Source organism: Cladophialophora psammophila (genome assembly GCF_000585535.1).
Source record: "Cladophialophora psammophila CBS 110553 chromosome Unknown aczJe-supercont1.7, whole genome shotgun sequence".
In the NCBI taxonomy this organism is placed as follows: domain Eukaryota; kingdom Fungi; phylum Ascomycota; class Eurotiomycetes; order Chaetothyriales; family Herpotrichiellaceae; genus Cladophialophora; species Cladophialophora psammophila.
The window spans coordinates 956,864-972,899 of record NW_006912928.1 but is presented as its reverse complement, the minus strand read 5'-3'; the positions used below and the strand labels follow the sequence as shown (position 1 = coordinate 972,899).

Sequence of the window (16,036 nt, the reverse complement as noted above, 5' to 3'; positions counted from 1 at the left end):
GAATTAGGGAGAGGCTCCTTGAAGGTTAATGCCACGCTTGAATGAGCCAGCCTTACCCAGTAGACGATTGATGGTGGAGGAAAGGGAGGCAGACAGGAGCACTCATTCTGAGCTTGGTGCATTGAATCGATCAACAGGATACTTGATCTAACATCAGTTATGACTAGTCCCTCTGGTCCAAGGAGAGATCGCTGCTATGGTGCAGTCGGGCTAGAGCAGTTGGGTCTTTCAGGAACGCCCAAAGTCTGCCAAGCCTTTTGACGCGTGACGCGTAGCCCCGTGACCTCGCGACTGGAAGGCTCCACGTGATGCGTGCCAAAATCTCGATAGCTCTTCAATTCCTTTTTCTCTCAGTAGTGCAAATAGAATCCAGCACGGATCTGGCCTCTCGTCAACTGACAATTTGGGAATCGAAAATTACTCCTGTCATGATTCCAGAACTCTTGGGTCCAGATCCGCTGATTCGAGACATCAAATCCGTGAAAATAGCACAGGCTCGATTATCAAAGTGTCTCGGAGACTTGACGGCCTGTGCTAATCGTGTGAAATCTAATACACCAAGATACAATGGATGAAACTCGGGTATTCGGTGTAAAAACTAAGCCCCAGGATGTTGTTCAAGCTCCCCCGTACTCAGCCAGCCTTGCCGGTCACATGGACACAACTGTGACAAATAAGTTTGGGGATTCATATTACATATCGGAATACCTCCGTACAACCTGAATCCCAGAAGCGAGCGATGGACAACAAGAAAGGTCTCCACACCCATTTCCGAGCGCTAAAATATACCACCGTCGGTCAATAAATCCCGCCTCTCCCGCTCCGTCCCTGGAATGACGGTCTCCTGTGGTGCTTGCTTTATTGCCCTTAACCACCATGTCCGGTCTGTCGGAGATATTTGGACAGGGCCATAACGCCTACTTCTCTAATGGCCCCATCGCCCGGCTCTCGTTCATGCGCTTGAATAACCAGCTTTTGGACAAAGCCTCTACCCATCCGAGTGCAAAGTACCTCACCTTTGAGGAGTTGAACCCTCTCCGGACGCCAGACGGGAGACTTGCGTTCAACAAATATGATGACATTGCGGACACCATTGGCCGTCCCTACGCCAAAGACGAGAAGACCCAGATAGCTGAATTCAATCCAGATGAGCATCGCCCGACTCTCATCTTTCTCGGCTTGGACTTGGAAGGCAAATATGCGGTTTCTGGGGAGAATGCTCATCTGGGGCAGTATGTTGGAGTCCCTTACTTTGCTCTCGACGTGAGCTCGAACCGTTACGCAGAATTGAAGGAGTCGCAAACGGCCGCTGGCCTCAAATACGTACCCACCAGGGTCGATCTCACATTAGATCACCCGCAGTCAGCAATATACAGCCATGCGCGGTCGCTGATCGACTGGAACAATCGCAACCGCTACTGTTCCAGCTGCGGTGGCCGCATGCTATTTACGCACGGAGGAGCGAAAGTGATCTGTCCACCTGCCGACAACGGTGTCCTCCGCCAGCGAGCGTGTCCGACCCGGATCGGACTGCATAACCAAGCATTCCCACGGACCGATCCCACAGCCGTCATCGCTCCCATATCGGCGGACGCAAAACGTGTTCTTTTAGGCCGTGGAAAACGCTGGCCTGCTAACTATTTCTCATGCCTCTCAGGCTTCATTGAACCTGGCGAAAGCATCGAGACGGCAGCAAGGCGGGAAGCCTATGAAGAAACCGGCGTCCACATTGACAGGGTACAGATCCACTCCAGCCAACCGTGGCCTTATCCGTCGACAATGCTGATCGGCGTCATCGGCCAATGTGTCGAGGGAGGGGAAGCCATCACCTATCCGGAGACGGAGCTGGAAGAAGCCAAATGGTTTGAGCTTGCTGAGGTTGAGCACGCCTTGAACAACGGCGCGAATCCCATGTGGGAACCGCCCATCAAGGGATACTCTGGTCCGAGAGTGCCCCCTAGCCAATTAATGGCCCATCAAGTTTTGAGAGGGGTACTGAAGCTGTTTCACAAGTAACCCGTATCGGCTATCAAACCCTGAATAGAGACTCTTGAACGGTATATCACATATCTATTTCGTTTTGGAACTTCATGTAACTTGTGCCTGGTTGAGATGAAGACGAAATCATGCTGGCTGTAAACGCCCGCCAACCCAATACGTTTCTGTAAGTTGGTTCGGGAAGGGTGACGGTTAAAACCTTCCCCCCAACATTTCCAAAAGAAACCGTGAGAACGGTCAATCACGTGAAATACAAATTCGGAACAAAGCTGCGAGCTCATGTTCAACCCGTAAGGGGTGCGCGGGTGATTTAATATTCTGAGGCTGATAAATGGTTCTGGTAAATACAGCAGAAATCACGCGCCAGCGAGTCGTGCGTACGGTCCTTGGAAGGCCATATCCGCGCCAACCTCTCCAGGGAACAAAGTCCAGAACTCTTGAAAAATCCCCGCCATCTCTTCCTCGGACACGAGGTAGTCGACGCTATCAAAATCGCCCAGGACGTTCAGCATGTCGCCCAGTGACGAGTCGCTGCTTGACTCGGTCCTCGCCGATTGAGGCGTATCTTGTAGCTGTGAGTGATGATGATGATGATGATGATGTTGTTGTTGTCGTCTGGGGGCTAAGTCCCGGCAAGCGCTTGGCTCTGAATTTGTGTCTGGTGTGGTTCCTGTAGAGCGAACGGACACGATCGTCGGGTCAGAGATGGGGATGTCGTGCAGGGCGCCATAGTCGACCATCAGGTTTCGGAAGCTTCGGAGCTCTTGTGCTGACAGTTTGTTCTTTTGCAGCCGGGAGGCGTGATACTGTTGCAGGGAACAGATGTTTTCAAGCTGGTTCATTGGGTTAGCAAGAATTTTCGTCTAACCAAGCGGGCGGAGGACTCGAGTGTGATATGTAGCTAAAGCTTACCCATCGGCTTGCCATGGGCCATTCGTTTTTCATTTCCTTGAGAAGCAAGTATGCACTATGAAGCCTGTGCCTGGTCTTGGTGGCAAACTCCATGGTCGGCTCGAGCGGAAAGGATTGAAAGTAGAGCATAACGCCAATGGTTGTGTACACGGTGAAACCAATCCAAGGAACCAGCCCCCTCCGGAAATCTGCGCCGAAGCGGTTTATCTCCTCGCACATATCACACACGGTCGATGCGGTGTCGTAGAGAGTCTGGGATGAGCGGCTCGCCCAGTCCAGAAACGCTTCGTGGTCCGAGCGGTTCGGATGTCTCTGACCCTTTGAAAGCCCCAAATGTGGCAGGTAGTGGCGGTGGAGGAATATGATGGCCATGAAATATATGCAGTGCATATAACAGAAACCTTGGCCTTGTTCAAGCACGCTGTGAGCTTGGAGTGAGAACAAACTGTACCTTAGCCGGTCCGGCAATGTTGATTTCCAATGATGGAGTGACGAGACAAGGCTGTGCGCCCTTGACTCCCGACATCCTTGGCTTTCATTGACGGATTCGTCGCCGCACGATGCCCATTTCGCCACATCACCCCATATATCTGCGACTCTGACGGTATAAGCAAGAATAGACAGATTTGATACTGTGTTGGGTGGCGTCTGCGGTTCAAAGCTGCCGCTTAGCATTTCGCATCGCACAGGGTTCCCAAACACGAATGGCTCGTCTTCACATGGAAGTTGGATCGTCATATCTTCAGATGTGAGAATACGAGTCCGACTGCCACCGCCGCTGAGAAGGCTTTCCATGAGGAAGCATGTCCAAGCAGTGCGCCGGCGTTCTTCGGCCAAAATGAAACTTTCTGAGGCAGATCCATCATTGGAGTCGTTCGATGATTCTGAACAAAGACCCATCATCTGAACCATGCGCACTGCTATTCCGAGGTAGATCCATGCGCTCTTTCCGTCACCCGCTCCCCACTTGTGTCCCGTCAATAGCAAAAGAGCTTGCACCTGGGGCAGACTTGGTGAAGTAATGCGGAGTTGTACAGCGCGTGACGCTCGCTGTGCGAAGAAATCGCTAGCTTCGAGAGGAGAGCTAAAGCACGGTGGCGTGGGTGAGTACCTAAGAAGAGATCAACAAGAAGCTACGAGGTTTCAATACCGGATAATTGGCACCTGGAAGCAAGTGTAAGGATGGCCCAGGCCATTGCCGAATCAATGGTCCCATCCCTGATTTGCTGCAAGAGCCTTGGCTTGTGGTGGAAACTCCACTTGTAGGTACATCGCAGATAGCATTGTTCGACATCTTTCGTGAACCACTCCAGAGGATCTTCTGATGAAACCTCCCCCGAGGGGAGAGCGGTCAGCTCTTCTGTTTGATTCAGCCGAACTGGGCGTGCATCGGTTGAGATGAAGCTTGCGGAAGCGTCTGGTATAGCATCCTTTCGGGGCTGGTGGACCTGAATACCACGGAGCGGCTTCTTCGGCTGTCGATGTAAGGCGGATGTCCATCTTTGAGGGAAATAGCAAGAAGGCGCCTGACCGGCAGAACGGCAACGGTCACATGGAGCCTGATTAAGATGGGAGCATCTCAGTTTCGCCTTTCGGCACGGAACACACGCTATGGGATTTCGAGGCCCTATGGAACGCGCTGGCATGACCGGGAGATGTGAAGTCCAGCTTGACGCTTGTAACTAGTAGTTGTATCCGGTGTGTTGAGAGCCTTGTCTGGGGTCTGGAGAGTCCTTTTGGAGGGAGACTAAATGGAACATCGATTGGCTCTTGTCCACGGATGGGTGCTGACTGGCTCAGAGGAAACAAATTGCCGGAAGGAGAGGCGCGTCCAATGTCCTCAATGGTCTGATTGCGCTAACGCTAGAAATTTGAGGAATTAATGACCTGTGTTAGCTAACGGCTGCTCTCTCTCATCCCGGGTACTGAGTATTGCTGAGGTCAATTGTGCAGAGGATTTTCGGATGTGGAGGAAGTGGTCGCGGGGTCAAAAAACCGTGGAGAAAAGAATACTGCCGGGATCCACCTGCCGAGCCATCGGACCAATCGGCGCAACCGGCGGAATCGGCACAATCGGCAGTTTCAGTATTCCTATTGGTCAACTTCTCCTATGGTTCTCCTCCCAGACTCACGTTTAACCAGCCCGCCAGTATTTCGCCCGCCGGCTGATCATTTATCATTACATTCCGGGGTGTTAACATGGAGTGCGGAGAGTGTCCAAGTCCAAATGAGTATTTTCTTCCTTTTTGGGCGGTAAGCAAATCATGTGACAAATAAATTAGGGAGCGTAGCATTATGTACAAACCATTCCAGACCAGGATATTCTCCACGAGAGCTTTCTGCCGAACATTCTCCTGTCTCCTTTATGCTCAATGCCGTTTCAATTTCAGGGGAGACAGTTTATCCCAAAGCCATGAGACGTTTCAATACCCTAGAACCCGGCTGAACTTCAAGACAACTCTCTTTACTCCACTTACATCTATTGTAGCCTTGACCGCGTTTTCGCCGAACCGTGGGATTAAAAATGGTACTTGTTGCTGATATTTATAGGTCAGCATTCCATCCATCGTCCTTTGGAACCACTGCCTTGTACAACAAGTCTCACATTCCTTTCACTGACGACATCTTCACTCGAACGTTGAGGGTCCGTTTGCGCCACTGAGACTGTCATGGAAATGCTTCGAACAGCGGCAGTCAGAGCTAGATTCTCCGGCTCTCTAACCTTGTGCGCGCAAGCCGGCTCAAGCCTTCTGCGTCAAAAACCCGGAATATCCTCTGTCAGGTCTTTCTCTGCATCAGCCAACCGGAATGTGAAGATTCTATCTGTCTTATACGATGTGCGTCCAGTCCGCTTCTCTCCATTTACAATTCGACTTGGCAGAGCAAACTCAGAGAGAAGCCACGTCTAGATGTGTGCGTACTGATAGCAACAGGGCGGAGAGCACGCTAAACAGCAACCACGACTATTAGGGACGACCGAGAATGAGCTTGGGCTTAGGAAATGGCTCGAAGATCAAGGCCATACTCTCATCACCACCTCTGATAAAGAGGGTTCAAATTCGGTGTTTGAAAAAGAGCTCCCTGATGCAGAAATTCTGATCACCACTCCGTACGTGTTTCTGTTGGCTCAATATCCGCCTGCTCATTTAGGTGTATGATGTGCTCATGTAACCACTAATTCTAGATTCCACCCGGCGTACCTTAACGCCGACCGATTGAAGAAAGCGAAAAAGCTCAAGCTGGCTGTGACTGCAGGTGTTGGGTCAGACCACATCGATCTCAATGCCGCCAACAAGACCAACGGTGGCATCACGGTCGCAGAGGTCACGGGATCTAACGTCGTCTCAGTAGCGGAGCATGTGGTCATGACCATGCTGGGTCTAGTCCGTAACTGGATCCCAGCTCACGAACAAATCGAACGCGGTGAATGGAATGTTGCCCAAGTCGCGCGGAACGAATACGACCTAGAAGGCAAGGTAGTGGGAACCGTTGGTATCGGGCGGATCGGCCAGCGTGTCCTACGGCGGTTAAAACCATTTGACTGCAAGGAGCTACTCTATTACGACTACCAACCTCTCAATCCCGACGTGGAAGCCGAAATAGGGTGTCGGAGAGTGGAGAACTTGGAGGATATGGTCGCACAGTGCGATGTGGTCACTATCAATTGTCCCTTGCACGAAAAGACGTATGGTCTCTTTAACAAGGAGTTGATCTCAAAGATGAAGAAAGGTAAGTTTCAACTGGTGTTCTAATCTCTCCGACTATGGTGTCTTCTATATATGGCCCCCGCTCTAACATACTTTAGGATCGTGGGTTGTCAACACTGCTCGCGGTGCAATAGTCGTTGCCGACGACATTGCAGCTGCTCTGAAGTCGGGCCACTTGAATGGCTACGGAGGAGACGTCTGGTTTCCTCAGCCCGCGCCACGAGACCACCCACTTCGCTATGCAAAGAATCCTCTCGGAGGCGGGAACGGCATGGTTCCGCACATGTCGGGCAGTTCTCTGGATGCCCAGAAGCGATATGCCGATGGCGTGAAGAAGATCCTTCAGAGCTATCTGAGCGGTACGCATGACTACGAACCCGCAGATCTGATTGTGTACAAGGGAGATTACGCTACGCGATCTTATGGCCAGAGGAAGAAGATTTGATTGATTTTGTACATAAACGAAGCTTGAGCCTCTACCAGATTGAGACTGTGCGACGTGCGGGGGTCCCGTTACTTGTCGAGACAGGAAAGCAAAAATGGATGGTCCAATAAAAGGCTTTGTGTTGTTGACCTCCAGCCCAATTGGACTATATGTCCAGGTCTCTGCCCAAGGCTGACAAGGCTGGCAAGGCTAGACAGAAGAAGGTGACACAAGTGGGCTGTGCATGTACGCATCGATGATCAGCCTAACCGGGGCCTGCCTTTCAGCCTCACACTTTCCTTTTGACGACCTGAATGTTTCTTTCCCTTCCTTTCTTCATCGGCATTCGCATCATGGCTCTCGATCCGCTCTCCGCAGTCGGTCTGGCGGCAAACATCGTGCAGTTCATCGACTTGATCTGTGAGCTTATTTCAGGTGCGCAAGAAATATACCATTCAGCAGATGGAGCTACAGCTGGCAATGTTGAGCTCGAAGGGCTGGCCGAAAGCATCCCGAGCCTCAGCTCAAAGCTGATGAAACCTCTGGATCCCACACAAAGCGCAGTCTCCACAGCTGAAGAAGAGATCGTCAAAGTCGCAGCTTCTTCCAGGGCTGTCGGAGAAGAGCTAGTAGCAACCATCCAGAGTTTCAAAGTCGGTGAAGGTTCACACAAGAAGTGGCAAAGCTTTCGACAAGCTCTGAATACTACCTGGAAAAGGGATCAAATCGGTAAGCTACAGAGGAGGCTTGAGGCTGCGCGCAGAAATTTGTCAATTCAAGTCCTCATATACATAAGGTAAAACTCGATCTCGGACGGACTACAACGTTTTGCGGTAGATCTGATTGGCCTTAGTGTACGACAGGGTCAGGTCCTACAATCCTTGGAAAATGCTCGAACAGAATGTCTAGAGATTGATTCAGCCCGGCTACAGAGAATCGAACCTATGCTTGAATCAGTCCGTGGTCTTGTACGGGGTAGCCAGGACCTCACAGAACAGCATTTAGCCGGTATAGATCAGAATTTGCGCGACTCTGATCATGAAGCAACAAAATTTCAAAAGGAAGCAAGCATCCTTAAAAGCCTGTCATTCGATAGAATGGCAGCCAGGTATTCTGCTATCACCGAAGCGCACCAAAAAACTTTCAAATGGATATTTGAGCCCTCCTGCTGGCAATCATCTGATCCACGGTCCCGTATACGGTTTCACGATTGGTTAACCTCTGGCAACGGAATCTCCTGGATCTCAGGCAAACCCGGTTCAGGCAAGAGCACTTTGATGAAGTATCTCCGTGATTGCCAGCAGACCAAGCGGTGTCTTCAAGTCTGGGCCAATAATGACCGTCTTACTATCGCGGGGTTCTTCTGGATCGCTGGATCCGACATGCAGAAGTCTCAACGTGGTCTGCTTCAACAACTCTTGTTCGAAATGTTCAAAAGTTTTCCGGATTGGATCCCAATAAGCTCAGGAAAGATGGGCGATATCCCGCCATGGTCTTCAAAGCGAATGGTCCTTTTCAGAACTCATCGAAACTTTCCGCAAATTGAGTGTCACGACCGTGGACCCTGAGAATCCTGCAAAGTTTTGCATTTTCATCGACGGTCTCGACGAGTACAACGGTGACCACCTGGATCTCATCAAAACAGTACAGAATATTGCCCAGATCAACAATGTCAAAGTTTGCGTTGCCAGCAGACCCTGGAACTGCTTTGAGGATGCTTTTGGTCGGGATTCCCTCAGCAAACTATGCCTGCAAGACCTTACTAAGGACGACATCGCTCTGTACGCGAGAGAGAAGCTGGAAGAAGATCCGAATTTTTCTCTGACGAGACAAGATGTCCTCCAGACTGAGCAACTGATATCAGAAATTGTGCATCGCCCCAAGGGGTATTTCTCTGGGTACATCTGGTTGCACGATCCCTGAGGGAGGTTCTACTCAATGGTGATTCTTTGTCTCTTTTGTATGACAGACTACTAGAGATGCCATCTGACCTCGAGGAATTTTTTAACCAACTGATCAGATCTGTCGACAAGGTCTATCGAAAGAGGATGGCACACACTTTCCGGGTTGCCCTGGAAACACACAAACCTCTCCGACTGCTTCTTTATTCATCCATTGATGAAGGGGACCACGTTCTCATGCGACATCCCACGCAAAGTCACTCGGGATCAATCCAGAGGAATGACAAGATTCTGATCGTGGAAGACGTCATGAACCGACAACTCAATGGCCGTTATAAGGGTTACTGGAATCCAACGGCGAACCAGGAGTCAGAGATGTCGACTTCCTTCATCGGACCGTCCGCGACTTCTTGGCCACAAAGCAAATGCAAGATCTGTGTGCTTCTTACTCCTCCGACAGCTTCAATGCTGCTGCGTGCGTATGCAGCGCGTTCATTCGGCAAGGGGAAACCTTCCCTGGTAGCCTTGATCTAGTCCACTTAGACGATTTCATCAAATTTGCCCGAAGAGCAGAGGACGAGTTAGTCGACGAGATGAACATTGTATTCTACTCGTCTGCTCCAATGCTGAGGGATAACCTTGACATCTGTGATGGAAAAGCAACCTCACTGCTTGGGAAGGCCATTGAGTCTGGTTACATCTCGTGGATTCGGGACCGACTCAAAAAAGAACCGACTATAATTTTGGGCCGCAGCGGGCAAGCTTGGATGATTACTTTCCTCAGATGGCTCAGTGGACACAGGGATCCTCATATCCAGAAAGCTTCGTACGAGATGGCTGCATTACTGCTTCGGAACGGCACTAACCCAAACGGAATGTTCGACGGCAAGTCAATTCTCCACACCCGGCTGGACAACGTCGGCCACAAAAGTAATAGTCCTCTACACGATTCTCCTCTTCGCAAATGGTATCTTGAGCTCCTGTTACTGCTACTCAAAAAAGGGGCAAAATTTTTCGAGGACCTTGCGAATGAAAGTTGCGTATTATAGCCGTTCAACACCACAGTAGATAGAGAGCTTTTAGGGATGATCCAAGATGCATATTGTCTGTTGTTTGACCGAGGACTAGAACCTAACATCATGATCGAATTTGACTATGGAACGCACACACTGTGGGGTCGGCTGATCTATGATTTGAGGTCCAACCCGACTTGTGGTGCTGAATTCTGTTTAGAGATGATGAAGCTATTTCTTCAAAGAGGGGGCTGATCCCTATCTTGTTCAAGATTACCCACCAGTTGTTAGTTTATCTGTCTCAGAGGTTGTATCGAGATTGAAACGATCTAAATTGAGCGATGGAGAGGATCTAGAGATCGGGGCAGCGTTGGGCCGTGCGAAGAGGGAGTGGACCAGGTCATCGGCACAACAGTGGGGTCCAGGCAGCAAGACGGAGCCTACACGCGTGAATGGCCACGACATCTGGTCAGCGGAGAAGGATTTCGGAAAGCAAAGACGACTTGAGGCTCAGCAGGGACCGCGAAGGAGGTACGACCAGCAGTCAGAGGACCAAGATATGGGTCCGTCAGCGAGAATGAGTGGAGGTGACTGATACATCATTGCAAGGACCCTATCACCAGATAATAGACCCTATAATCATGTGAGACGATGACTTGGTGATCTAGGTATCTTGTCGACTGTTGTGTTGTCCGGGGGACCAAGATCTTAACTACTACCTAGTCGCCATCATGTTTCGGTTGCGGATCAGTCCCCCACCTGGCTTGCAGGCGCCGGTGACAGGTCTTGGTTGATTCGTCTCTACAGACAATACTGCGGTCTTTTGCCAGGTCGCATTCCTCCTTTTCAGATTTTATATCGAACCTCAAGGACGCTCAGTACGCTTCCGGGCGGCTTAGTTACATTCACAATATCCAATCCTGGATCTGCATCCTCGATCACTGCCTTCCATTGTGCCAAGTCCCTTTCGCCACCACCCATGGCTTGCATCATGAAGAGATCTCTCATACGGCTGATCCCCTTCTCCCTCTGGCCGACCTCGGTGTCATCGGGATTGGCCAGCACGACGCTCATGATCACGATTCTCGATTTCCCCTTGTCCAGGGCCGGCAGGAGGGTTCGCAGGATCTTCGCGGCGTCGGCATCAGACCAGTTCTGTAGGCACTGTCGTATAAAGAAAACATCCGCACCATGAGAGCTGGGAGGCTGAGGCTGGAAGAAGTCGTGAGCTTCGAATACGACTCTGTCCCCCACTTCTGCCGGAACGGGGGCCGCCTGCGATAAAACCTGTGGAAGGTCCTGCACTATAAATCTCAGATGAGGAAATTCCTGCGCAATAGTGATGCTGACATGGCCCGTCGAGCCGCCCATGTCGACGACCTTTGCGCCCTGGGGGAGGGCGCCCCAATCATATCCAGTGACTGTGTGTCGAATGTGTGACTCCTCCGCGGCAACGATGGTCTTCATATGTGCAGCTTGCTGCTTCGCGAGAACTGGATTCGACATTATGTACTTGAAAAAAGGTGTGTCCGTGTCCATGGCGATATTGAATGCTGTTTTGGGTTTCTGCCCGGGGCTGAGTTTGAGATTCGCCTCTGTCATCTCGGGCATTCTCCCCACAATCGCATGGCCCGTGTCACTCATGAAGAGGAAAGTGTCGTGCACCGGCGACGAGGATCTGAGTTCGAGAGAAGTTGGAGTATGCGCAATCTGATTTTGAACTGCCTCCTGGAAGAAGCCTGCTGTCATCGCCATGCGGCAGATGCGCATAAGCTCTTTCTGTGGCACCTTGGCGGCGGCAGCCAAGTCTTCGTAAGAGATTGTCCCAGAGTCAGGAACATGAGTCGCGACGTCGAAACGACAGATCCACCGTATGGCTGCCATCTGCTGAGTATACAATGTCATTTGTTGTTGGATGTCGGTTGCAGACATGACTAGCTGTTGCATCAGCATCGTGGACTCAAGCAGCGATGCTTTTGCCGCACTGATATCCGGAGGGGAGTTGAGCGGGATATCGAAGGAGCCAGGTTGTCCATCGACCGGCCCCTTCGTTCGAGCCTCTTTCAGAAAACGTGTGATTTGAGCGGCGGCATTCTGCGTTTTGTGAGCAAGGGCTTCGAGAAGGGCCAAACTATCGCCGGTAGACGACATCTTGCCTGGAGGAAGCACGGGTAGCTGTGGACAACTTTGGAGAATGTCAAATGCCACGGATGATCGGGGTCGTGGGGAAGGGGTTATTTATTGGCCACAACAAGATGAACCCCTAACCTCAGAAACCGACATCTGCCACTTTTGACCGCCTGCAAGCTGCTGACTCTGTAATGGATCCACTTTACATGGAAAGGGGGCCAAGGTTGTGTGGTAAAACACGATAACTGGCCCTTTTCTCTCTGGGTGTTGCTCTTACCAGTCGGAAGGAGCGCAGGATAAGCACTAATGACCCCAGGGCTCCAGCCTCCTCATTTCTCGTTGTTAGTTGTCTTTGTGAAGACGCCTTGATATTCACAGTGATGATTGCCCTGTTACCAGCAGACACCAGGATTCCATGATCAAACCTTTTCGGGACTGTGCCCTTGTTGGTGGTTTGAAAAAGGTAACTTCTATCAGAGTTGAGCAAGAGAGATAGCCTAGCCTTGAACCACCGAGCGCTGTGTCTCGGTCTTGGTAATTAAACTTCTTCCAAGATTGAGGCTCGGGAAAGGAAATGAGAAATAGAAGTGGGAGAGGTCGAATGTTGGCGAGTATATATTCGTAAAGAGAACGGAGAGTATGGGATACGGAGTATTGAGTACCGAGGACCTGGGGATCCATTCGCATACCCAGTAGGCCGCGCAAATGTTCGTCTTGTGCCAAGGCGGAAGGGCGTAGTCGCAAAAGTACCTCGTACCAATCAGGCTAAGCAGAAAGCATATAATATAGATAAGGCTGCCAGCCCCCTATTTCCGCTGATTGTGCGAGGTACTCGGTATCTTGACAATACTTATTCCCTTCCAACAATAACTTGTCCGCTTAGATTACCATTGCCATCATGGCCATGGTGTTGGGTCAGCCCCCTGATGCCGAGGACACAATCGAGTCGATTGAACTACCAGCGGCGCGGCCGCCTCCTCCGGCTGTTGGTACTTTGACGAGCAGTAGCGAGAGCAAGGGATTTGAGACCACGACTCAGGTCCCATCTGAGCCTGTCCAGAGACGGAGCTCATTCAGGACATTTACAGTCATGGTCGCTCTTTTTGTGAGAAGATCCTCCACTTATTGATTCACTCAAACACTCCGGATTTCTAGCCCAATCCTAATTGCCTGACTCTCCAGTCCGCCCTCTTCATTACCGCTCTGAACACGACCATTGTAGCCACGGCAATACCGACTATTTGCTCCGACCTCCATTCAGCTGCCGGCTACTCGTGGATAGGCGCCTCATATGTTATTGCCACAACCGCCGTCGTCCCCGTATGGGCGAAACTCTCAGATATATGGGGCCGGAAACCGATTCTGCTGGCAGCCGTCGCCCTGTACTTCGCCAGTTCCATCATATGCGCAGCCTCAAGCAGTATGGCAATGCTCATCGCGAGCCGTAGTGTCCAGGGTGTTTCCGGCGGCGGCCTGGCCTCCCTGATCAACATTGTCATTTCGGATCTGTTTAGCATGAGGTTCGTGTTGCCTCCCTGTGCGTTGCTCTCACGTCATTGATGCTTCTCGCAGGAGCCGGCCTCTTTTTCTTGGCCTCCTTCACGTAACCTGGGCGGTCGCTGGGGGTCTCGGACCAGTGCTCGGTGGTGCTTTCACTCAGCTGCTTTCGTGGAGGTGGATTTTCTGGATCAACCTTCCAATCTCCGGAGCAGCATTCTGCCTGTTACTCCTTTTTCTGGACGTGCACAATCCGAAAACCAAGCTGGCCGAAGGGGTTAAAGCAATCGACTGGGCAGGAAGCCTTTCAATCGTGTGCATCATGGTCATGATGCTTCTCGGTCTCAATTTTGGAGGCACTGCGTATCCCTGGGACTCGCCGAAGGTCATCTGCCTGGTCGTGGTTGGTGCTTTGATGGTTGCCGTGTTCCTCTTTAGTGAAGGCCGACTCACACGCTATCCCATCATGCCCTTGGGTCTGTTCCGCCACAAGTCTAATGCCGCTTGTCTTGCTATTGGCTTTGCACAGCATTTCGTATGTGTACTCGGAATCCTTCGCAAAACGTTTGCTCACACTGACTGACAATTGGCGACGTAGGTCATCAATTGCGCCGAGTATTATCTTCCCCTCTATTTTCAATCTGCAAAAGAGGCTTCGCCACTCCGGTCTGGACTTCTCCTCCTTCCGCTAATAATTCCGGAAGCACTTACTGGTATTTTCACGGGTCTCTTCATTTACCGCGTTGGCCGATATATCGAGCTCATCTGGATTGGTGTGATTCTACTAACCGTCGGCAACGGATTATACATCTATCTCAACGCGACATCATCGATAGTATCAATTGCTGCTTTCGAAGTCGTGGCTGGGCTGGGGGCAGGTCTTCTATTTGAACCCCCTCTCATCGCCCTCCAAGCCCTCGTTTCCCAAGACGACACCGCAACCGCCACAGCTACGATTGGGTTTATACGCAACGTCGGCACCTCACTTTCGATTATCAGCGGTGGTATCATCTTCCAGAACGGGATGCGACTGCAGAGGTCGACCTTGCGTGACCACGGACTGTCGACAGACCTGGTCGAGAACTTCTCGGGGCCCGACGCTGCGACCAACATCGACCTCATTGCGACCATCTCTAACAAGGCTCAGAAACTAGCTGTTCAGCAGGCCTTCGCGTGGTCCTTGCGGAATATTTGGATTACAGCCACGTGTATGGCTGCATGTGGCCTCCTTGCTGGTGGACTCGTCACGAAAAAGGAGCTGGCCAAAGAGCACACCGAGACGCGGACAGGGATTAAAGAGAAGCGAGGGATCATTGTAGCCACACTCGATGGTGCAGAGTCTACGCCCGCTGCTACAAACAGAGAAGAAATCTCCGCTTGAAGACTTGATGGAAGGTTGTGGTCATGGCCATGGCCGACTTCGAGCCGTACTAAGAGGAAAAAATCTGTGCTACCTATTGTAACAAGGCAAGGTGGCTGTGCTGTGATGGGCTGTGCTGGGCTGGTAGAGCGGTGGCAGGGAGGAAAAGTTGTCTAGTCACATGTCAAACCTAAATGGGCTGGCAGAGGGGGGTGCGGAACAGTTTACAGTGCTGGCAGTGCGCCATTCATTAGTTTGAGCAGAGTATCATGAATTCTATGGCTTTTTGGTGCGTCTACCTAATTCCTGAGTGTTTTATCAGTCCTGTCCTGTTCCTCGATGCTGTCACTGTGCTAGGTGCTCGTAGCCCTAGCCGCTGCCCCTCTGGGTGGTGTTGGTGGTGTTGTCTTGTCAGTATCAACCAGAAACGCGTTCTCGATTCCCGATCTGCTGGACAGGCCTCTGTGCGTTGTTGCACGTGCACGCCGAACCCTGAAGTGCTCTGTTACACTATATCAGACGAACTTCCTTCTTTGTAACGCCCAAACTAGCCTGCTTTTCTACCTCGAGAGAAGCGATAGTCACTCTCTTCGCAATGGCTTTACTTCCTCCTGGATTGTCGGCCTCTCGACGAAGCCACCGCATCAATATCACTCCTCCATCCAGACCATTTCGGAAAACCTGTCCCGACAAAAAGTACCGCCATGTATCGCGGTCCGGACAGTTCACTTTGACGGTTCAAGAAAGTCAAAGTCGCTATTTCTAAATCCATCGCGTCCGATCCTAAAGCTGTGACTTCCTTCGCTGCCCTCGCGATCATTCAGAGTCGTGTCATTTTTGCAGCGCAAAGACTCTTCTGCGGCACTTATTGATCTTATACTGTGTTTCCGCCATCAAATCTGTAATGACGGTCTCAGAAAATGAGGGCAATGTACATTTTCAACCCCAAAAAGGGTGCAGAGCATTTCCTCGCGTGATTGTGGCCTGGTCTCTGAACCTCGCCGTGGTGGCGAGGAAGCCAACATTCAGGTTGCACTGAGCTCTAACTTATAACTCGGAGTGCGACCCATAATTATACCGTTGCCAAATCTATA

At 51.1% G+C, this 16,036-nt stretch overlaps 6 protein-coding genes across 6 annotated transcripts; 4 read left to right on the top strand and 2 right to left on the bottom strand.

Moving 5' to 3' along the window:
• Positions 1–876: 876 nt before the first annotated feature.
• Positions 877–2,016, top strand: A1O5_05371 (uncharacterized protein; the record flags this gene model as incomplete). Its single annotated transcript, XM_007745972.1, has 1 exon — positions 877–2,016. The coding sequence occupies one exon, from the start codon at positions 877–879 to the stop codon at positions 2,014–2,016; it is 1,140 nt and encodes a 379-aa protein (XP_007744162.1).
• A 338-nt stretch (positions 2,017–2,354) lies between these two features.
• A1O5_05370 (uncharacterized protein) lies at positions 2,355–3,822 on the bottom strand (the record flags this gene model as incomplete). The annotated part of the gene is made up of 2 exons (XM_007745971.1): positions 2,355–2,831; positions 2,911–3,822. The coding sequence occupies 2 exons, from the start codon at positions 3,820–3,822 to the stop codon at positions 2,355–2,357; spliced, it is 1,389 nt and encodes a 462-aa protein (XP_007744161.1).
• A 1,757-nt stretch (positions 3,823–5,579) lies between these two features.
• A1O5_05369 (formate dehydrogenase) lies at positions 5,580–7,062 on the top strand (the record flags this gene model as incomplete). Its single annotated transcript, XM_007745970.1, has 4 exons — positions 5,580–5,747; positions 5,844–6,019; positions 6,095–6,639; positions 6,716–7,062. The coding sequence occupies 4 exons, from the start codon at positions 5,580–5,582 to the stop codon at positions 7,060–7,062; spliced, it is 1,236 nt and encodes a 411-aa protein (XP_007744160.1).
• Positions 7,063–7,394: 332 nt separating this feature from the next.
• A1O5_05368 (uncharacterized protein) lies at positions 7,395–9,991 on the top strand (the record flags this gene model as incomplete). The annotated part of the gene is made up of 5 exons (XM_007745969.1): positions 7,395–7,770; positions 7,879–8,442; positions 8,504–8,927; positions 9,062–9,340; positions 9,403–9,991. 5 exons carry the CDS (start codon positions 7,395–7,397, stop codon positions 9,989–9,991), a joined length of 2,232 nt encoding a protein of 743 aa, XP_007744159.1.
• An 810-nt stretch (positions 9,992–10,801) lies between these two features.
• A1O5_05367 (uncharacterized protein) lies at positions 10,802–12,106 on the bottom strand (the record flags this gene model as incomplete). The annotated part of the gene is made up of 1 exon (XM_007745968.1): positions 10,802–12,106. The coding sequence occupies one exon, from the start codon at positions 12,104–12,106 to the stop codon at positions 10,802–10,804; it is 1,305 nt and encodes a 434-aa protein (XP_007744158.1).
• An 877-nt stretch (positions 12,107–12,983) lies between these two features.
• On the top strand, positions 12,984–14,963 carry A1O5_05366 (uncharacterized protein; the record flags this gene model as incomplete). The annotated part of the gene is made up of 4 exons (XM_007745967.1): positions 12,984–13,190; positions 13,268–13,605; positions 13,658–14,117; positions 14,181–14,963. The coding sequence occupies 4 exons, from the start codon at positions 12,984–12,986 to the stop codon at positions 14,961–14,963; spliced, it is 1,788 nt and encodes a 595-aa protein (XP_007744157.1).
• Between the last annotated feature and the right edge of the window lie 1,073 nt (positions 14,964–16,036).